Below are 20,283 nucleotides of genomic sequence, written 5' to 3' on the forward strand. Positions count from 1 at the left end.
GTGTGTGTGGGGCGATGGGGGAGTTGACTGGCTGTGAGCAAGGTGTTTGATTTGACCGGCTGTAGGAGGGGCCAATAGGAAAGGGGGGGGGTTCAGATAGGATATTGGCAGCACCACCTGTTCCGGTGTTGCCGCTGCTTGATTGGATGACTGCGCTGGAGGCTGTTGGAACTGGAGCTGTCAGGGGATTTGGTCTTCTGGTGATCATGTTGAACTGAATGGACTCGATATGGCGACGAGTTGCCGCAAAGTGACCTTTGACCCACTGTGAACTATTTGCAGTTATGGCTTCAGGTTAATGTCTGTCAGAGTGTGCAAGAGTGCGTGTGAGACAGAGAGCGCACATGTCCATGTGTGCATTTGTTTCTGTGGCACTTTGGAGTGTCTGGCTAACTTTTGTTCAGCCCTCCTCCCCCTCTGCGCCCGGGGAGAAGGCTGTAAAAGGTTAATAGGTGTTGATCACATGTCCCACTTTGCTTGCAATGAGTCATTTCTTTTTCCCATTTTTCTTTCCTCTTTTCACTTTCTCCTGCTCCTCCTCACCTTCTACTGCTGCAATTAATATTTCAGCTGAAAATTTGCATTCCACCTTTAGCACATGACCGGTTGTAGGAGCAAGGCAACTTTCAGACGCTGACAGCTCAGACTTCAAAGGTTACCTTTTTGCATGTTATCCTAGCTTCTCTGAAACTGGCATTGATACCTCTTGGACATGGCGACGAGCTGATGCTCCCGCTCCTTCCTGCCTCTGCTCGATGAAGTGTGGTTTTCTTTTTCCATTTCGTCTGAAGAATCTACTGCCTGGAGCTGGTCTTGGACTTGTGGTGGGTGTAGAGATGAAGTAAGGAGGTAAAGGTAGTGCGCTAAGCATTTGAATGGATGGAATGTTAAAGAGAATAAGCAAATAGTTAAAACCCAGGTATAGTGGTCTTTAGGATAATGGCACTTATTTGTATTTTGGTGTGTTAGTCCTTACAATCGTAAACTATCTAAAAATAACCATGTAAACAGAACTTACTCAGACAAGTGTTTGAGGGTAGGTGTTATACTGACTTACTATCCTGGCTACTATCGATGTATTCCTGTTGCCACGTCAGGGTTTGGAGATATGAGCTTATCCAAGCTGCTGGTAATGAGATATGGTGCCTCTACACAGTAATTCTTCAAAACAGGACTCTTCAGTATCCAGGACAACATTGGAATATAAACTATGTGGCTGTAAACAGCTGTGTCTTTCCTTTCCTCTGGCACAGCAGCTGGCTTGCTGTCTCACTGCCTCCATTAAGCGATGAGACACGGTGACCTCTGAACCTGTGTCCAAGGTTGTCCTGGGAGGACTTGGCCCGTCGCCCACTGATAACGGCACAGACGTACATTTTTTTTCTTTTCTTTTTTTTCTTTTTTTTTTTTTTTCTCTCCCCCCCTTTTTTTTTCATAAAGGAGTCTGTCCCACGGCCAGGAGCTGTCAGGAAGGCACAGGAAAAGAGTGGGTGGTGTTAAGCTAAGCTCCTGGCAGTGTGTGCTGTTAATGAGCTGCCCTTAGCTGACTGCAGACTAAGGAGGGGGGAAACACTGGAGCCAACTCCACACGTATCTCTCTTCTCTCGTCCCCCTCTTTACACTAACACTGATTTCTCTCTGGAGCTCCTGCAGACATACAAATGTGTTGGCAGAGGTGTACATGCGGCCAGAAACGGGTTGATCTATTACACCTCCAGCGCAGTATGGTGCCTGCAGGATCTTGTGCAAGGCACGATCACGTGGTCGACGGGACAAAGGACCGGGGCTTCTTGGAAGTGGGCCACAGCAAAGTCAGGAATACTGTGACACACTCTGACCCGCGCCATGAGTTAGTGATGTCATTAGTTGAATTGACACTTCAGAGCTTATTTTCCCCCTCCCCCTTCTGTCTCTCTGGCTCCTGCTCTGTCTAAATCTGTCTCCTTTTCGCTCTCTCAACTTGGAAGCACCAGGCCATGTTGCTGCTGTGAGAGGAGTATCTCTGTAGGACTGGCAGTAGGTGTGAGCTCTAAACTAAACCTTAACTCCTGGGCTGGACTGCAGTTCTACAGCTGGTTTAGAGACAGATGGTGTTGGTTGGTGATGTATTAACAGAGAGGAGATTCTCTGGTGCACTCGGCCTTCACAGTTGGTGATTCTTGGGTTGAAGCGTTGGTCAAACCGAAGTGGTGGTTCTGTCAGACCTTAGCACCTTCTTCTGCACCGGTACAGGGGAGTGTTTGGTGTGGTAAGTCGTTTCGGGCGCCCGCATTCATGTGTGTCTGTGTCTTAATCCCTCTGCCTGCTTGTCCATCTTTTGCTTCCAGGCCTCCTCCAGTATGGTAGGAATTGGTCCGCCATCGCCAAGATGGTGGGCTCCAAAACAGTGTCTCAGTGCAAAAATTTCTACTTCAACTACAAGAAGAGGCAGAAACTGGACGAGATTCTGCAGCAGCATAAAATGAAATCGGTAAGCTTCAGAGTCACAGATTAAGATGCTTGGCTCTGTATTTTCACAGGAAGCTCATTGTCTTAAGTAATATAGAGTAATCACTCTAGAAATATTAAAAGAGGGCATCTAGCCTCCTGATCACAGGCTGCGTATTTAGTGTGTGTTGGATTTGACCCAGGAGAAGGAGCGTAAGGCCCGGCGTAAGGGCAAAGCACCGCAAAGCGAGGAGGCCAGCGCCCCATCTGCAGCAGAGGAGGAGGAGATGGAAGGCTCCGGGGCCAGTGGCAATGAGGAGGAGGCCCCAGAGGACGGAGAAGGTAGGCCCCGTCCTCCTATCTTGGCCTTGTTTTTCTTATCGGAATGAGACACCATCAAACCAAAAGCTACACAATCTTTACCACAACAAGAATTCATCCTTAAATCACACACACTTTTTGAACAGCCTCAAAAATCCAGCTGCATATACTTTTTAAAATGGCAACATGTTCTTGTGCCTGTGTGCACACTAGGATTGAACGGTGGCGTAAGCCGAACAGAGAATAATTGATTTCTCTATAATTTTTCACAGCTCCGCAGCATCAGTGTGTTAGTGGAGCTCTCTGAATGGCTGAGCAATCGCTGAGAGTGTCATGTTCCACAATGACAACCGTAACAGAACCCTGAGAATCCCGCTGTAGTTTGTGGATATACGTATATAGCCTCTGTTTCCACAATAGAACGCAAAGGGCCCCAGGCAAATTCGTCATTGTACAGTGGAACCTGATTAGGCAGAAAAAGTGGTACTTTGAAGAATCTGGTTTGACAGGGATGGTGTGTGTGTGTGTGTGTGTGTGTGTGTGTGTGTGTGTGTGTGTGTGTGTGTGTGTGTGTGTGTGTGTGTGTGTGTGTGTGTGTGTGTGTGTGTGTGTGTGTAAAACATGATTTCCAGTATGAGCCCATCCTTCTTCATCTAATCTCATGCCCCCACCCCACCAGGTGGAGCCAACAACAGCTCTGACACAGAGAGCCTGCCCTCACCACGCTCCTCGGAGGACAGCAAGCCCAAGGAGGAGAGTGCCGGCAGGGCCAAGGCCGGCTCCAGCAACAGCAGTAACAACGGGGACAAGGAGGCATCGGGCTCGGACATGGGCCAGGTGGGGGAGGAGAAGCCCCCTGGCCAAGGGGATGGGGAGAAGCCCATTAAGCAGGAGGTGAAGACAGAGGCAGGCGAGCTGTGCAAGGAGCAGCAGACACCACCAGCCCATAGCGACTCCACAGACAAGAAGCCCCCCACCACGGAGGCAGAGGAGGCCAAAGCCTCCAGCAAGAGCTCAAAGAGGGACCATGGGGTCAAGCCAGGCTCCCATGGGGACAGCGACTCCAGCGCCACCTGCAGCGCAGATGAGATGGAGGAGAGCGACAACGCAGACAAGAACAGGTAGGAACATGGAGCAGAAGGAGTAATAATTTGTAGTTCCCACTGCCCACGTCACATACGCAAGGAGAAAAAAACTGATTATTCTCAAAAAAGCCTGAAATCAAGAGAAAGTGTGAGCTGGGTCTGGTTGAGTGGTTTTCTGGTCCTACCTTCCTCTATTACCTAGCACAGCACACATCAGTGTATGAATCTGGCAGGGCTTTTACAGTGTCAGTTGCCTAGCTACCGTGTACAGTAGTGAAGCCATATTTGGCCAAACACTTGTTACGTTCTGTCTCTTTATCAGCAATGTTCTGTTTCCGCTGTATGTGCATGAGGATATTTGAGCCTGTAGACACAAGGGGTGTGTGTGTGTGTGTGTGTGTGTGTGTGTGTGTGTGTGTGTGTGTGTGTGTGTGTGTGTGCGTGTGCGTGCGTGTGGGTGCGCGCTGGTTGCGATTAGTCCAGTGTTTGCTGGATATTTGTTCCCATTTTTCCATGACAGCAGACTGCATGTACTGGCAGAGCCGCGGGAAATGTTGTCCTTTGTGCCAAGGTAAACAAAGGGTGTGTGTGAATCTGTGCTAGTGTGCTTACTCTGTGTGTATTACGGTGTGCAGTAAGGGATTATTGCCTTTCCCCCTTAACATTATAGCCTTTTGGACATGCATGAAAAAGTACAGTTTGTCCTTTTCTCAGGGTTTTGTGAAGTCTTTGACATCTCTGAATAAGGTAATGGGTCTGAATGGATGTGTGTTTCTGTATCTGCTTGTTGGTGGGTGGGTAGTCATGTGTGATGGAAACCTAATGAGTAGCTTGGCTCTCTTTGTGTTTCTCTAATGTGAGATTCCAGCTTCGGTCAGACTGTGCTCACAAGCACAACTAAATAAGCGAAAGCTGCCTGTCGCCATATTAAGAAATGAGTTGTACTTTCATTGGCAGGGGCTGTGAAAAGTCGAGGCGCACTTTTAATAACTCTTCCAACCCCAACGTCTCTGTCTGTATGTTTACTACTTAGAATGACTTCCCCGAGGCCCAGTCTGCTTAACTACAGCCACGACGGAGTCATCTCCACCACCCTGCAGAAGCCCATGGACCTGAAACAACTCAAACAGAGGGCTGCCGCCATCCCACCTATTGTGAGTCATGTGTTTTGGCTTATCCATGCGTGCATTTACTCCTTGTACACCTTGCACAGTGGTGAGGCTGAAAGCATCTCTGTTTTCAACCCCCTTGGAAATCATTTGTGACCCAAGCAGCATCAGTAGCAGAACAGATTTACACAGCACAGCCCTGACACCCACGCCTAACCACGCACCATGGCAAAGTCTTAAAGCCCCTCCCGCCCCCCTTGTCTCATCCGGTTACACAGATAGCAGTATGGCAGCTGAGATTGTTCAGTCATATTTGTGAGATAATCAAGCCAGATGGAGGAGCGCATCGTAGATTGACTTGTGGAGGAGAAACAGGATGCCCAGCATTAGGGAGAATGAAGCGCACAAAGACAGACAGGACCTGAACAGGTTATTAGAACCATCAGATATGCAGCTGCCCATATGTTTGCCAGTTAAGCCTATGCTTGTGCTGTGTATTGTGTTTGTATATTTGATATGACCTTTCCCTCCCTGTCCTTCTGTCTCTTCACCTCTTCGTAGATGCCAGAGGTATCCGTGCAAGGTGGGCAGCGGGGTGGGGGTGGTAAAACAGTGCTGCCCCCCCATGCCCTCGCTCTCTACCAGCAGCAGATCACCATGGCTCATGGAGAGTCTTCTCAGGAGGCTAAACAACAACAGCAGCAGCAGCTGCTCCAAGGCCAGACGGGCAAGCCACAGCCATATCTCCAACAGGCGGACAGAGAGCGAGACACACTCTGTAGCAGCAGCCCTCGGGTCCGGCCGCGCAGCCCCTCCGCTGGCGACAAGGATGGTACGCACACTCCTGCAGTAATGTTCAGTGTTTTACCAACCAACTCAATGTTAGTGTTATGTAGAACCGCCAAAGAACCTCATAAGTTCAATAGTTGTATTTTTTTTTAACCACATTGACTGCCAGGGTAGATGCGCTAACTACCCCCTAGAGACTCCGTCTTCTAGGGGCTAGTCTGTGTTCTAGTCAGTAGACTGTGTTCTCGTGGGTAGACAGTGTTATGGGATAGATTGTGTTCTAAGAAGTACTCTGCATTCTAGGAGGAAGTGTGTACTCCAAGGGGAAGTCTGTGTTCTAGGAAGTAGTCTTTTCTAGAAGGTAGTCTGTGTTCTAGGAGATAGTCTGCGTTCTTGAAGGTAGACTATTATATGAGGTAGTCTGTGTTCTAAGGGGTAGTCGGCATTCTGGTAGGTGGACTCTTCTCGGAAGTAGAATGTTCAAGGAGGTAATTGCTTATTCTGATTCTGTGCCTCTCCTCCCCCTCTAGCACCTCTCTTACCCTTGCCATTACTCTGTTTCTTTGCATGGTCCCTGGTGCTATTGTCGATTTGTATGTTCTATCTGCATTGCTTGATATAAACATGATTAAATCAACTATTTTAGAGTGTCAAGTTCAATGAAAATATTATTCTTAGTTTTAGTATAGTTAAAAGCCAAAAACAATAGATGCCAACAAAAGGTCTGGCTTTTACATGGTTTTAGGAGTGTTTGATCTACTTTAACTTTGTTGTTCCTTGTCTCACACTAACCTTGAGCATGTGTTCCCTTGTGTTAAGGGGATTTCAGTGTTTCTGGGACACTAGTAGAGAGGAGACTGATAAATTATCTGGTATTGCTATTTACCCAGAGGGGAATATATCCGACAGATAGCTTGAGCTTTTTTTATAGAAAGGTTACCTGGAGTCACTTTCTCACACTCCATGCAGTTTTTTTCATGTTAGTTGTCCTGCCATAGTGGTAGATGATGCTGACCAAAAGTTTTTCGGTCAGTGTTAACATTTGGCTGGTCGCATGTACAAATCCAAATGTCTTACCTTGGTGTGGTTGGGGTGAATCCAGCGTATATGCAGGCGTGTAGCTATGGCAAGATGTAATTAGCTGCGGTGTGTCTGTGTGTCTCTGCAGAGCTGGAAGGCAACGAGAGGTGGTTACAGACTCTGCTTGATGGATTGCGTAGGTTCTCCCTCTTCCCCCTTCACTCCCCTGCCTCCATACCTCACTGACAAGCGCTCCACCACACTGCAGCTCCATCATTTCTTCGCATCGGGGTTTTTACTGGGGTTACTGTGCATCAAACATAAGCTCTGGGTTGGATTGTGTATGTCAGAGAACGTGTGTGTGTGTGTGTGTGTGTGTGTGTGTGTGTGTGTGTGTGTGTGTGTGTGTGTGTGTGTGTGTGTGTGTGTGTGTGTGTGTGTGTGTGTGTGTGTGTGTGTGTGTGTGTGTTCTCTCTGAGGCCACTGGTGATGTTACCCTGGCAATGGCGCAGCGTGGCTGAATGCGCAGATGCTGCCTGGCTGCGCTGCTTGCTCATAGATGATGATGATGATAATTATGATGTCGAGGATAGAGATGGCCAATGGGGACATCTTTTTGAATCAGTGGATGTCTGGTTGACTATAGTGCTGAATCATTGTGTGTGTGTGTGTGTGTGTGTGTGTGTGTGTGTGTGTGTGTGTGTGTGTGTGTGTGTGTGTGTGTGTGTGTGTGTGTGTGTGTGTGTGTGTGTGTGTGTGTGTGTGTGTGATGCTGTTTCAGACAAGTCCCGGGCTTTTTCACCACATGGGGATGCTAAGAAGCAGGCTCTGGGCCCAGAAGAGCAAAGGGCCTCCTCCTTGGGTCGGCCAGTACTCTCCCCTTACCCGCTCTCCCCTCGGGACATGGCCAAGATCAGTCACGACCAACACCTGCTCCACTACAACTGTAAGTAACCCCCTACTTCCTGAACAGAACTGAAAAGGAACTGACCGCCCCTCATATGTTAATCTGTTCTGTTTGTCCATCAGCGTTCCAGCAGACGGGCCACCCTGCACCCCCTGGTCTGCAGCAGGACAGCGGCAGGCTGGCAGCCGTCAGGCCACTCCACATGCCGGAGCCTCCTCCCCTCATCTCCTCCACCAAGCCAGGGGGGTCTATTACACAGGTACTCTCAAAAACCAACCAGGCCTGCCACAGTTGGACTAAATCAAGTTTCTTTCAAATACTGTTCAGATATTTCACCATTCAAATAGAGTGAGAGGAGTAAAATACTTGCAGCAGAAAGTATTTTTTTTTTTTTTTTTAATTTCCGTTATTAAAGATGTATATCAAAGTCTAACAAACACATGAAAAGTCAAGAAAACTGATGCCCTTGATAATCGTGTGGTCACCAACCCAAACATTCTGTTGTCCAGGGCACCCCTGTCCAGTTGCATAGCCCAGCTCATGGATTGGACCACGGGAAGATGCCCCCCACACCAATGGGTTTGTCTTGGATGGATCAGAGGAAAGTGGGTGAGTCCAAGTGTCTGGAGTGGCTGAAGCACTCCCAGCCTTGGTTTGCTGGTGAGTTGCCCTCTACTTCTAGCACTGCCTAGCACGTTTTTTTAATTATGTCTCATCATTCTACAAACACGAAAATATGAGTTACATCTGTTGCCTGTGACCGTTGCATTCCTTACTGTTGTTGGCTTGTAATGCGGGTGGTGTGGGGTTGTAGTAAGCTTTTTCTTTTTGTTGTTCACCAAGTGCTTAAAATGTAAAGTTAGAAATTCATTTGATCAGGTTTTACTTGTGCAGGTACCCTGGACACGACCAGTGATGCTTTTTTTTGTCTTCAAACTCTGTCTTTCCCTTGGCTTTCCCCACACTTACTTCCGCGACATAGCAGGTCCTTTTCCTGTGGTCAAGCAGGAGCAGCTCTCCCCGCGCTGCTCGTCCTCCCAGGCTGAGAACCTATCGACCCAGGGGCCGCCTCACGATGGGAATCCCGGTCGCGGTGAGTGACTCCCGCGCGGCGCCCTGTGGATTTGATTCGATTCACATAGAATAATTTATAATTATAAAATACAATTGCAAATATAATTATATATTATAATCAATAATAATTAATTATAAAAATGACCTACTAGGGTTCAGAGCTCAGAGTTGGTTTTCTTGCTCTGATCCAGTTTGTTCCACCACTGCAGGGTTGTTCTCCATTCAATTACGTTGATTTGTGTTTACAAGGCAATGTTGCAATGGTAGGGTGCACACAAGAAGCAGTCCTGTGTATCCTTACAACCCTATTGCATATAAAACAGTGTTCCTACGGTCATGGAATTTAATTTCAATTTTGTTTAATTCGAAAATCCAATTGCAGACAGGGAAAGTAAGGGACTTTTATTCATTGTTTTGCTGGGTTAAAGATTATCCTGGAATTTTGATTGTTGCTATTTCCCTGCTGCATTTAAATTTAATAAGAGGGTTTCATGAAATATAAATTACCTTTTTGTTGGGTGTAGAATTTCTGTGTTTGGTTGTGGAAAACCCCGGCAGTTTTACCATGCATCACAGTTAGAACCATGATAATGAACAAATGAATCCTGATAATTTACCACATAAACCTGGACTGTGCCGTGCACACGGATATTCACAATACCACTTGGTTTATGAACATGGACTGTTTTATGGACGAATTCACCATGAGATCTAAATGGCCATCATGGACTTGAATCTCGTTTATGGCTGCTTGCAGCTGTTTTTTATTTTAATTATTACTTACTTCTTATCCCTGCACTGTTTTTTGCTGCTGCGACATCTGAATTTCCCCAAGGGGATTAATTCGTTTGATCTTATCTTATAATGGTGCGCATTTCCTCCTAACTGGACCTGCATTGTATTACCAGGGTCCATGCCAGCTGTCCAGGGTGGTAGTATCACTAAAGGCACCCCTGGAACCAGAGTGCACCAGGACTCCCCCATCTCCTACCGCGGAGGCTCCATCACTCAGGTAAGCTCATGTTTGCTTTAGGCTATCACTAACCTCAGCCAGTTGGGATGTGGTGCACTCAGAAAGCTTTTTCCAGTCCAAGAGCTCAGGTTTTTCACATGACTTGGATTTCTATCTAATGAAGATTATGGGTTCCCTGTACATTGTGTGTTGTGGTCCCACCCCTTCCCAGGGATCTGACTTAAAAGTCATACTGGGCAGTTTATTTGTGCACATCAAACAAATGGAGCAGCAGTAGAGAATTGTTAAGATGGCAAAGAGGCAGCTTGGAAAACCAGTGAGGCAGTCCAAGTGCTGTGGCTGGAGGCCTCCCTGCTGGTGTGACATAACCACAGCTCTGACTTGCAGTGGTCTCCCTAGCAACTGGTACACACCGTACCATGCTGTTCCCTCCTTTATTTATCTGTTTACTCTGCAGGCTGGCTTAGATAGGTCACTGATATGCCTTCTCTAATACCACAGCCAACTGGCCTACAAGGGAAGATTGGCGCTGGGGGGAGGGCTATTTATCCACTTAGATCACTGAGGAAAAGGTGAGAGAGGTCATTTATAATCTGAGCCGTAGTAGACGTTGCAGAGCTCATTTGTTTGTTTAGCAGGCTTCTGGGTAGATTGATTTCCATGCACGTCTGTGCATGTACACAGATGCTGGTAGGGTCACACCGCCGGCGTACATGTGCTGCAAGGTGACAGGCTGCAATGCATTTCAAACAGAGCTCGACTTCATCCAGCTGCAAGGAGCGGAGCGACGACCGGTGACGAGCTGAAAGCTTCAGAGACGAGGAAAGTTGAGCAGGTTTAAACCTAATGCAAATTAGTAGTGCCGAGTGCTGGGCGATATCCAGTAGGAGGGAAGATGCGCTCTCAATGGCAGTGGTCCTTGGAAAATGGACGCCCGGACCACTAAGTTTTGTCCATGATTAGTCTGTTTTTTTTAAATTAGGAACGTTCCTTAAACTATCGATAAAATAAGGAACACGTCATTTTATGTTTCTCCAATACGGACAATTCTTTATTTTAAGGGACGGATGTTAGGGTTATTTGTGTAATTTTTTCGAGAGGTCATTTCTATCTATATAATGTACAATATAATAAATATGGAAAAGGAGAGGTTTGAAATGGTTGGCGCGCACACAACAGCCAGTCGATTATGAGCCGACACGGCCACAAACACCAGGGGACAGAAGCCCCATCGCTGGTGTGACTGTACAGCGATGAGACGAGAGCTGCTTGGCTTCACGCTGCAGCCCCGTGCGTTTCCTGGAGGGTCGATGAGGGCGGCTTTTGTCTGGGCCATCTGATCTAGTAAGCAGAAGTCTTTCTCCAAGCTTCTAGACCCTGACCTTCTCCAGAGGATCTCCTGTCTCTGGAAAGAGCTGTAAGCCACACATAGGAAATGTGATCTTGGGCACTTTGTGTCCTACCACCCCTTCCGGCCCTGTCATATGCCATCAAGGACAGGGCCGTCCTGCACTGTGCAGTGAGACTGCGGCCACCCGGCAGACTTACATAAACCCTTGCCAAGCAGGGCTAAAATATGACGCATACACAGGGTACAAGTGATGTGGCTCCAAGACCTGACAAAACCCCAAGGAGCTGTGTTTTGTTTTTTGGAACAGCTTTTGCGGAGGCGTGAACGGTAGCAGTGTTTTTCCCTTCAAAGCATTTTAATGTTTTGGACGAGGTGACCCTAAATTAAGGTCAGAAATGACCCCTCGCTTAAATATATAAACACAGAATGGCGTCTCTTACATTGTGTTTCAATACTTAATGTATGCAGAGGTGGAACTTTCAGGTTAAGAAAGTAAAGATTTTTGAATCCGTTCTCAGGATTTGGCAGTCGGTACAATGTAGCTACCTTAGTGAGTGAGCAGCTGTCTTCGTGCCTGGGCAAAGTAAAATGTATGTCACAACTTTTACTTTCTGAACCTACAGTATGGTTTGAAATGATGTATTGCTACAAGCTGGTAGACCATGCATAAAGACATGGATTCCACAGGTAGTTGGCTTTTTTCACATATCAATTCATAACATTATATATGTTTGAGGATAATAGTTTGAGGAATTTCCACCAGGCGACAGAGTTGTTGCGATAAATGTTGTTTTTTTCAAGCAATTATGTTTCCTTATAGGTTCAGTAAGGAATGGGAGATCGGATAATGATAACTCCTGACATTCAGATTGTTCAAATGTCTCACCATCCATGGGCCAATTGTTGCTCTGGTTGTAACAATTTAATTATAAATTGAAGATGGTTTGCTAGATAGTAGTATCTGAAGTTTGGGGCTGCTAGGCCTCCACAGTCTTTGTTTTTCTGTAGTGTTTCTAGTTTAATTCTCGGTTTCTTATATTTCCAATAAAATTGTTGACTATTGAGTCTAGAGTATTAAACCAATGTACCGTTGGTTGCACTGGGGTCATTGAAAATATATAATTTATTTTTGGAAGTATATTCATTTTCACTGCTGCTATCCTACCAGTAAGTGAGATGGCTAGGTTGTTCCATCGAATGAGGTCTTATTCAATGGATTTGAGCAATGGAGTGAAGTTAAGGGTAAACAAATCTGATAGATTGGAGGAGATATCAATACCAATGTATCTAATATTGCCCGTTATGATGGTTAAGTGAAGTTTCTGGGTTGCAGCATTACAGTGCCGCGTTGTAGAGTGAAATGCTGTGAGGTGTAACCATTGGTGATGACAGAAGCAAATGGAGAGTTGTAGAGGATTCTGATCCATTGAATAAGGGACTCTCCAAAGCCAAATTTGTTAAGGATTGAAAAGAGATATGTCCAATTCACTCTATCAAATGCTTTTTCGGCATTCAAAGAGGCAATAATAGTATTAAACTTGTTCCTTGGAGATATGCTGATCGGACTGAATAAACAACGCATATTGCTGGATGAGTGTCTGGCTTTGATAAAGCCTGGTCTGGGTATGGAATTGGAAATGGAATTACTTTTTCAATTCTGTTGGTTAGTGTTTTACTCATAATCTTAAGGTCGCAATTAATAAGGCTTATGGGTCTGTAACTGGAGGTGAGGGTTGGGTCCTTATTGGGTTTGAGCAAAACCGAAATGAGAGCAGTATTCATGTGCGGAGGCATGGTGGAGGTTGACTCTGTAACCATTCTGATGAATAATGGGGAGATAAGTGGCCAGAAGTGTTTATAAAATTCCACTGGATAGCCATCAGGTCAATATCATCAAGGAATGAGTGAATGTTTGATATATTCGATTCATTATCCGAGTGATATAGGTTATTATAAATGTCTCTAAATATGTTATTGATGTCTTGTATTATTCAACCCTGTGAATCTTTGATGGCTGTAATAAGTGATTTTTCTCTATCACATTTCAATTGATTGGCAAGAAATCACCTGATTTGTCAATGAATTCAAAATAATTTGCTTTTGTTCATTACATAAGGAATAGTGTCTTTTGATGGATGATAGTATCAAGTTGAGATGTAATTGTCCTGATCTCATTTCAGATTTGCTCAGAAGATGAGCGGGCTTGTTGGGAGTGCAACTCCTTTAGTAGCTGTTCGAGTTTATTTTGGCATTCTTGTCCTTTTTTTCTTGTGAGTGGAGAATGAAATAATACTACCTCTTAGAACTGCCTCTTAGCTGTTTCCCAAAGTAAGCATGGTGATATTTCTGGGGAGTCATTCCGTTCAACGAAGGAAGTCCATTCTCTTGAAAATAAATGGTTAAGTTCTTTATCTTTCAAAAGTGAGGTGTTAAATCGCCACTTGCCAGGAGGGTTCCGGTTTGTTTCATTTATCAGGTTGAAACTAATCGGCCCGGAAATGACAATAGGGTGGATTTCTGGATTAGTGATTTTGGACAGTGCAGAGTTACTTGTCAAGAAAAGGTAGATTCTAGAGAAACTTTGGTGGGGTGGTGAATAATATGTGTATTCTCTAGAATGTGGGTTATTTGATCGCCAACAAGATCACTCATATATTGTTTTATAGTGTTCGACGAACGCCAGGATTTGGGAATATTTCTGGCTTGAGAATGGTCCAGTACTGTTTTGAAGTCTCCTCCCAATATGATAATTGATTCATAGAATTCTAAGAGTTTTGCAAATATATTGTGAAAGAAATTTGGGTCATCCTCATTGGGGCCATACATATTAGCTATGGTTAATTTGATGTTACAAAAAAATCCCATTAATCATTACGTAACACCCTTCTGGGTCTGATATTATGGTTTTATTTTGATATGGGATAATGTTATTGATCAATATAGATACACCTCTTTTTTTTGAGTTGTATGATGCGGAAAACATCTGATTAACCCATTTAGCTTTGAGTTTGAGGTGAACCTGACAGAACCTGGGGTTCATCTTGGTGAGGTGAGTTAGGATTTTGCTACGTTTAGCAGGTGAGCCCAAGCCTCTCACATTCCAACAACAAACTTAATGGTTGTCATTGAAGCTAGTTAGGGGGTGATGGCGCAGTACATCCGAGGCAATAGCTATACTACCGTTCCCATGCTTTCCCATAGATAAGTCTGGGATTTCCTCCTTTACATTCCTTTTCACTGCCATAGTATTGTAGGAAGTTTGTAGGGATACATAACTACACAAACAAATGACAAGTGGACAAAGATAAACACAGAACATTGCCGGATTAGACATACATAAAGGAAAAGACATTATAGAGTGATAGGAGAAGTAGCGAGAGAGGGATTAGGGAGGTGAGATGATAAGAGAAGTGCGGAGGGGGAATTAGGAAGGTGAGATGAGAGTGAGCGATATTTTAAATCCTGACATAGATAGCATGCCTATTCCTACATCTTGCAGTATATAATAACCAGCATTACAAGAATGCATACTTTATGATCAGAGTAACCAGGGTGTGGTGGAGGAGTCTCAGTATAACAGACCGTCTATATATAATTTATCAACAACCATCGATACGCGTTTACCCTTCTGCCGGTTCTCCTTCAGGACAGGATACAGCACTTTCCGTCAGTCGTTGACCGGGGGATTGATCGTTCATACCGAGCGCTGTTCCTTTCATCTCCCGTCCTTTGCTTTTAACCAGCTCCTTGTGCTTGAAGTGTTCAAACATAGTAATGATGGAGCGGGGACGCTTCCCCACGTGGTGTCCCAGTCGATGAACTCGGTGAAAGGTGATCTGCTTCATGGTGTCCGTCGGGAGTTTGAGGGCGGTGCGGAGAAAGTCTTTCACCATATTTTCTGGCGACTCGGTGTTGTTCTCTGGGATCCCAGAAAATATGAGGTTGTCCCGCATACTTCTGGATTGTATATCCAGGATAGTCACAATTATCCTATAGTTTACAACTTCCATGTCCGCTGTGAGACACGTCACGGAGGTTTTTAGATCCGCGTTGTCTTTTCGCATCTCGCCGACTGTGCGGTGCAGGAAGTAAAGACTGGCTTTGATCTCGGTAATGTCTCGGAGAAGCGGACCATGCATGTCCAGCTAACTAACTAACTAACCTCTACGGCACTCAGTATGAGATCATCTTTAAGATAAGAGATAACAATCTTTATTTGTCACATGACCGCACAACAGCATATATATATATATATATATATATATATATATATATATATATATATATATATATATATATATATATATATATACACACACACACACACACACACACACACACATGCTTTTTGGGGTGGTGGCCAGTGAAATGTGGCCTGTGCAATTAACCCATCCTGGCATGTCCTTCCTCCGGGGGGGCAGCCAGGAGTAGTGGGCAGCTTTTGTCGACGCACCCGGGGACCTGGTAACGAGGTGGAGGAAACCCCATGTGAGCATGGGGAGAACATGCAAACTCCACACAGAGGGCTCCTATTTGGGAGATAACCCGTCGGAGCACGGTGCTACGGTGTCTTCTTCCTTTTTGCGGGATTATTGCGTTCCTGGACGTCTTCCATCATGTATGCATTATTTAAAAAATCTATATAATCCTCGAGGTCCTCCATTTTGGTTTTGCGCAGTGTTCCCTTTATTTATATATATATATATATATATATATATATATATATATATATATATATATATATATATATATATATATATAATTTGCAATTTGCTTTGTTAATTTGTCTGAGGTGGAGTTACCGGTGCGTTAGTTAGTGTATCAGGGCGCCGCCTTTTTGGGTCTCCACTCACTACTCACTTCCGCTTCCTTCTTCTCGCGAGATCACAGCATGCTCCGCAAGATCCGCCTGCTCTGCTCTCTGCTCTCCTCTCTGCTCCTCTGCTCTCCTCTCTGCTCCTCTGCTCTCCTCTCTACTCCCATTTTTTCAATAAAATCAAAAATGAATGTGCCAAAACCCACATTTTGTTTATTGGGATCTCCTCACTGTAAAATGAATGACTAGTAAGTAGATGGTCGCCAATCATGGTCTGCAATAATCTGGTTGAAACAAACTTGTGCAGTCTTTAAAATTACTTCTCTTAAACATTGTCTGTGTAATTAATGTGGCTTATACATGTATTTTATTTTGTGGAGAATTTCTGCATTTTTTTTTGTGACGAAGTGATCTGCCTGTGATGTGGAATCTACCTGGGAATGACTTAAAACAAATGATAACATTCTTGACATTGTAATGTTGAAAATTCTGTTCATGTAGTTTTGCAGTTAAAGTTCACCGCCAAGGACAATGTCTATACATCCATATTTTGAACATTAACAATAAAGGCTGCAATTGAACACAAAGGTCTTGCATCGATGGGTGGCAGACCAAGGGGCGTGGTCAAGCCGCAGCTGCAGACAGCAGCATGGCTCCCTTTCCCGAGGTTACGCTTAGCTGTTAAAATATTTGGATTTCTAAAGTATTGCTTGGCGAGACCTTCAACACTCAAATACAAAAATTTGAAGCATTTGAAGCATTTTATTCCAGCCAGTTCTTCAGGTGGGGGTCTAGGCGTTTGACTTCCGCTCTCCCCGCCACAGGGCACTCCAGCAGACGTGCTGTACAAGGGCACCATTACTCGTCTGATCACAGAGGACAGCCCCAGCAGAGCCGAGAGAGAGCGAGACGAGGCCTTGTCCAAGGGCCACGTGGTCTACGAGGGCGTCAGCGGACACATTCTCACATACGACCGTGAGTGCCTTGAGTCAGACTAATTTATACTATGTGCCATAGGACAAGAGTCTGGATCCCAGCTTGACTTGACGGTGCTAATTAATATGCTAAAGAATGTAATATAACTGCAAACATCACAGACAAGAGACTAAATTGTATGAAAAAAAAAAAAAAAAAACAATGAATGGTTTCCATAGGCAGAGCCACTTTACACTAGGGTATGGTCTCTAACCTAAACATTCAACCTCCTCTGAGAAACTCATTATCTGAAACCTCAAGTTTCCTGAAACCCCCTCCCCACCACTGGGGCTCAATAAAGTGTTTTTTTCATCACAAATCAATCAGGTTCGGCGTCTCAGAACCCTAAAGATGACGGCCGTGGTCCGGGCCAGTCTGGGGAGATCTTGGGCCTGAAACGCCCCTACGATGTCATGGAAGGGGGTATATCCAGAGGCCTGCCTATGAGGGACACGCTGTCTGCATCAAACTGTGAGGGTAAGAGAAAAGACTGGCCCCTTTTCCTGTGGGAGAACTGTTGGTTTTTGACGCATTTCGCTCTTTGTTAACAAAAGGATGCATTGCTTGCATTATCTTTAATTCCATTTTGCCCACACCAAAATTACAGGTCTCATTGGCCGCACTATGCCTCACGAGAGGGACAGCCCACACCACACACCTTTCAAAGACGCTCACCACATCCGCGGCTCCATTTCTCAAGGTAGGATGACAGCGCCTGTAAACGACACAATTCTCAACTGGATTTTAGTCTTCGCAAATCTCACTTACTCTCCATTTACTTTACATTCACTATTGCCCCTGATCACCGCTGTAAGAGCTTTATGGCTGGGATCTCCACTTAACATCAATCTAAATCTGAAGAGCTGGCCATTCACGCATCTTTCAAGTTTCATCATTGAACCTCTTGAACCCCTGCTTGTTTAGATCTCTGCTGCTGTATCTTTCTTCATACTAGCAAAATGATTTCTCTTCCATCCAGGTATACCTCGCCACCTAGACCCTCAGGACGGCTACATGAGGAGAGAGGCCAAGCAGATGAAGAGGGAGCCCTCCCCACCACGCGGGCCTGGCTCACTGGCAGACCCCATGAAGGGCCGCGATGCCATGGTGCCCACCGTGAAGGAAGCCGGCCGCTCCATTCACCTCATTCCCAGGGAGGAAATGAGACAGCCTTCCAAGGACGCCATCATGGCACAGGTCAGCTGGCGTCAACACACACACACACACACACACACACACAAAACACAAGCTGTTTGTTTTCAAAGATTAGAGGAAGTTGACATTGTTGACAGTGATTAAAGAGAAGTACAAAATACCTTTCCCGGCTTGAATAATGCAGAGTACAGACAACATGATTTTAGCCTGATTTTGCACTAGCCGACAGCTTTTTGGAGATCGCCTAGCAAAGCCCCAGATCAGAGCCAAATCATAGCATGCTCCCGTGAGTGAAGACAGAAAGTTGTGTAGCGTGAACACTACAGCGATATGACGACTTTGGAAGTCGTGCAGTGCATAACTGGCAAGCATAAAGGTATTTGTATTTGTCAATTACATTCAAAAATGTATAAGTGCCATTGCCTTCACACGTTTCAGTCATTAACTGGAAGTTTTAAGGTGGAATTGATAAAAAAGAGGGTGCCCGGCCTTTACTTCTATCAGTGCAGAATTGCATCCTAACTTATACTGAGCATCAGTGATACCGATATGGATACTGAGCAATATTGACTCTTGACACCTTTCTTTCAGGGCACACCCATGAAGCAAGAGGCGTCTGTGTCTGGAAAACGACACGACGTACGTTCCATTATAGCCAGTTCACCACGGTCGTACCATGGAATGCCATCCCACATAGAGATGCGTGCTGAGAGGGGCCGCTACGAGGAGAGCCCTAAAAACCGACCCAGCGCCGTGGTCAGCACGGCCAGTTCCATGGCTCGCTCCTCTCCACTCACTCTGGGGCCCGAGCAGGGCAGCAAGCCGCACCACAGCCCTGTAGGTTATGATGACAAGGGTGCGCTGAGGGCCCCTTACCCCGGACCCTCTCACCGGGGCTCTCCCCTATCCAGGGAGGCAAGCCAACGACAGCATGATGGTGGGTTCCACACAAAGGTTTTGTTAACTTGCTACCAAGGGCAAAGTAAAGGGGACAATTATGCTTATTTAAGGCTTATTTAGGCTGATATAAGTCAAATTTAAGTCAGATATTCTCAATGTGGGGTCCTTCAAGTGGTTTGAGGAGTTCCCTAGAATTTTTTTTATAGTTAAACCTCACCATTATTTAATTTAAAAAAACATTGGTACAATTAAGAGATTGAACAATAATGATGTGTTGATGCTGTTACTATAGTGTAGACTAGTAAGGACTTTTGAACTAAGTCACATCTAATAAAAATCTTCTCCAATTGAGGTACCAGAGACAAAACCTTATGAAATGTGGTCCGTGGCCAAATGCATATCATTGATATGATTAACTCTGAGAATCACTAGTGTTAATGAGTAAATAACTACTTTACCATAAAGAATGTACATCTCTTGAAGATTTCAAATAAAATCTTTACGTGTTCCGGTTTTTAAATAATATAAGATTAATCAAAACCAACCACGACAGTGTAAACCTTAGGGGCCATTTGGTAGGATGAGTTAAATTTTGTGTTGTATACCTTTCGTCTGATTTTCATGCTTCTCTCCAGGTTCCAGTAAGAACCCGCCTCAGGAGCGCAAGGCCACGCCAACCCCGAGGGAGATGAGTGCCACCAAGTCGCCCATTCCCAGTGTGGCGGAGCAGCAGGCGTCTCTGGCCTCCTACGAGCGGCTGCTGCAGGGACTTGGTGCTGCAGACGTGTACCGCGGACAGATCCCACTGGCCTTTGACCCCGCAGCCCTGCCCCGAGGCATCCCGATAGACCCTGGTAGGCCGCTCTGCTCCGCGACCTCTGCTCTTAAATATATCTTAAAGCGTACTGCCGATCTCCTCCCATGTGAATAATGAATGCAAACTCTCCCCCTCTCTCACACAGCGGCCTACTACTTGCCTCGCCACCTGGCCCCTAACCCAGCCTACCCTCACCCCTACCCTTACCTGATCCGGGGCTTTCCTGACACGGCGGCCTTGGAGAACCGCCAGACGCTGCTTAACGACTACATCACCTCTCAGCAGATGCATCAGTGGCCCGCCGCCATGGCTGCCCAGCGCACGGATCTACTAAGGGGCCTCTCGCCAAGAGACCAGCCCCTCCCTATGCCCTACTCTGCTGCCCCCCGCGGTGAGCCTCATGCAAGCCATGCTGTGTAGCACACACCATTAAATTGTTTTTCAGAGGTATCATCATTAAAATAAGATTTAACAAAACCAGTGGTTAACTTAATGCGGATTGGAAGGTTTGCTCTCAGATTTCTCTTGATGTAAAGTCTGAGATAAGATGTGTACCACCAGGTA

At 45.6% G+C, this 20,283-nt stretch overlaps 1 protein-coding gene across 1 annotated transcript in view; it reads left to right on the forward strand.

The window, feature by feature from the left end:
- Positions 1-20,283, forward strand: part of ncor2 (nuclear receptor corepressor 2) — a gene marked incomplete at its 5' end in the record, with an annotated part of 86,160 nt that overhangs the window by 58,720 nt on the left and 7,157 nt on the right. Inside the window, 18 exons of the mRNA XM_080004680.1 lie at positions 2,328-2,470; positions 2,631-2,769; positions 3,428-3,869; positions 4,867-4,987; positions 5,504-5,774; positions 6,900-6,947; positions 7,533-7,697; positions 7,781-7,917; positions 8,168-8,267; positions 8,644-8,751; positions 9,641-9,744; positions 16,697-16,847; positions 17,175-17,324; positions 17,455-17,547; positions 17,827-18,044; positions 18,594-18,939; positions 19,538-19,756; positions 19,865-20,110. Of these exons, the coding sequence (XP_079860806.1) occupies positions 2,328-2,470; positions 2,631-2,769; positions 3,428-3,869; positions 4,867-4,987; positions 5,504-5,774; positions 6,900-6,947; positions 7,533-7,697; positions 7,781-7,917; positions 8,168-8,267; positions 8,644-8,751; positions 9,641-9,744; positions 16,697-16,847; positions 17,175-17,324; positions 17,455-17,547; positions 17,827-18,044; positions 18,594-18,939; positions 19,538-19,756; positions 19,865-20,110 (3,201 nt within the window). The remainder of the gene's footprint in view (positions 1-2,327; positions 2,471-2,630; positions 2,770-3,427; positions 3,870-4,866; positions 4,988-5,503; positions 5,775-6,899; positions 6,948-7,532; positions 7,698-7,780; positions 7,918-8,167; positions 8,268-8,643; positions 8,752-9,640; positions 9,745-16,696; positions 16,848-17,174; positions 17,325-17,454; positions 17,548-17,826; positions 18,045-18,593; positions 18,940-19,537; positions 19,757-19,864; positions 20,111-20,283) is intronic.

The sequence above is a fragment of the Zeus faber genome (genome assembly GCF_960531495.2).
Source record: "Zeus faber genome assembly, chromosome: 7".
NCBI classification, from domain to species: Eukaryota; Metazoa; Chordata; class Actinopteri; order Zeiformes; family Zeidae; genus Zeus; species Zeus faber.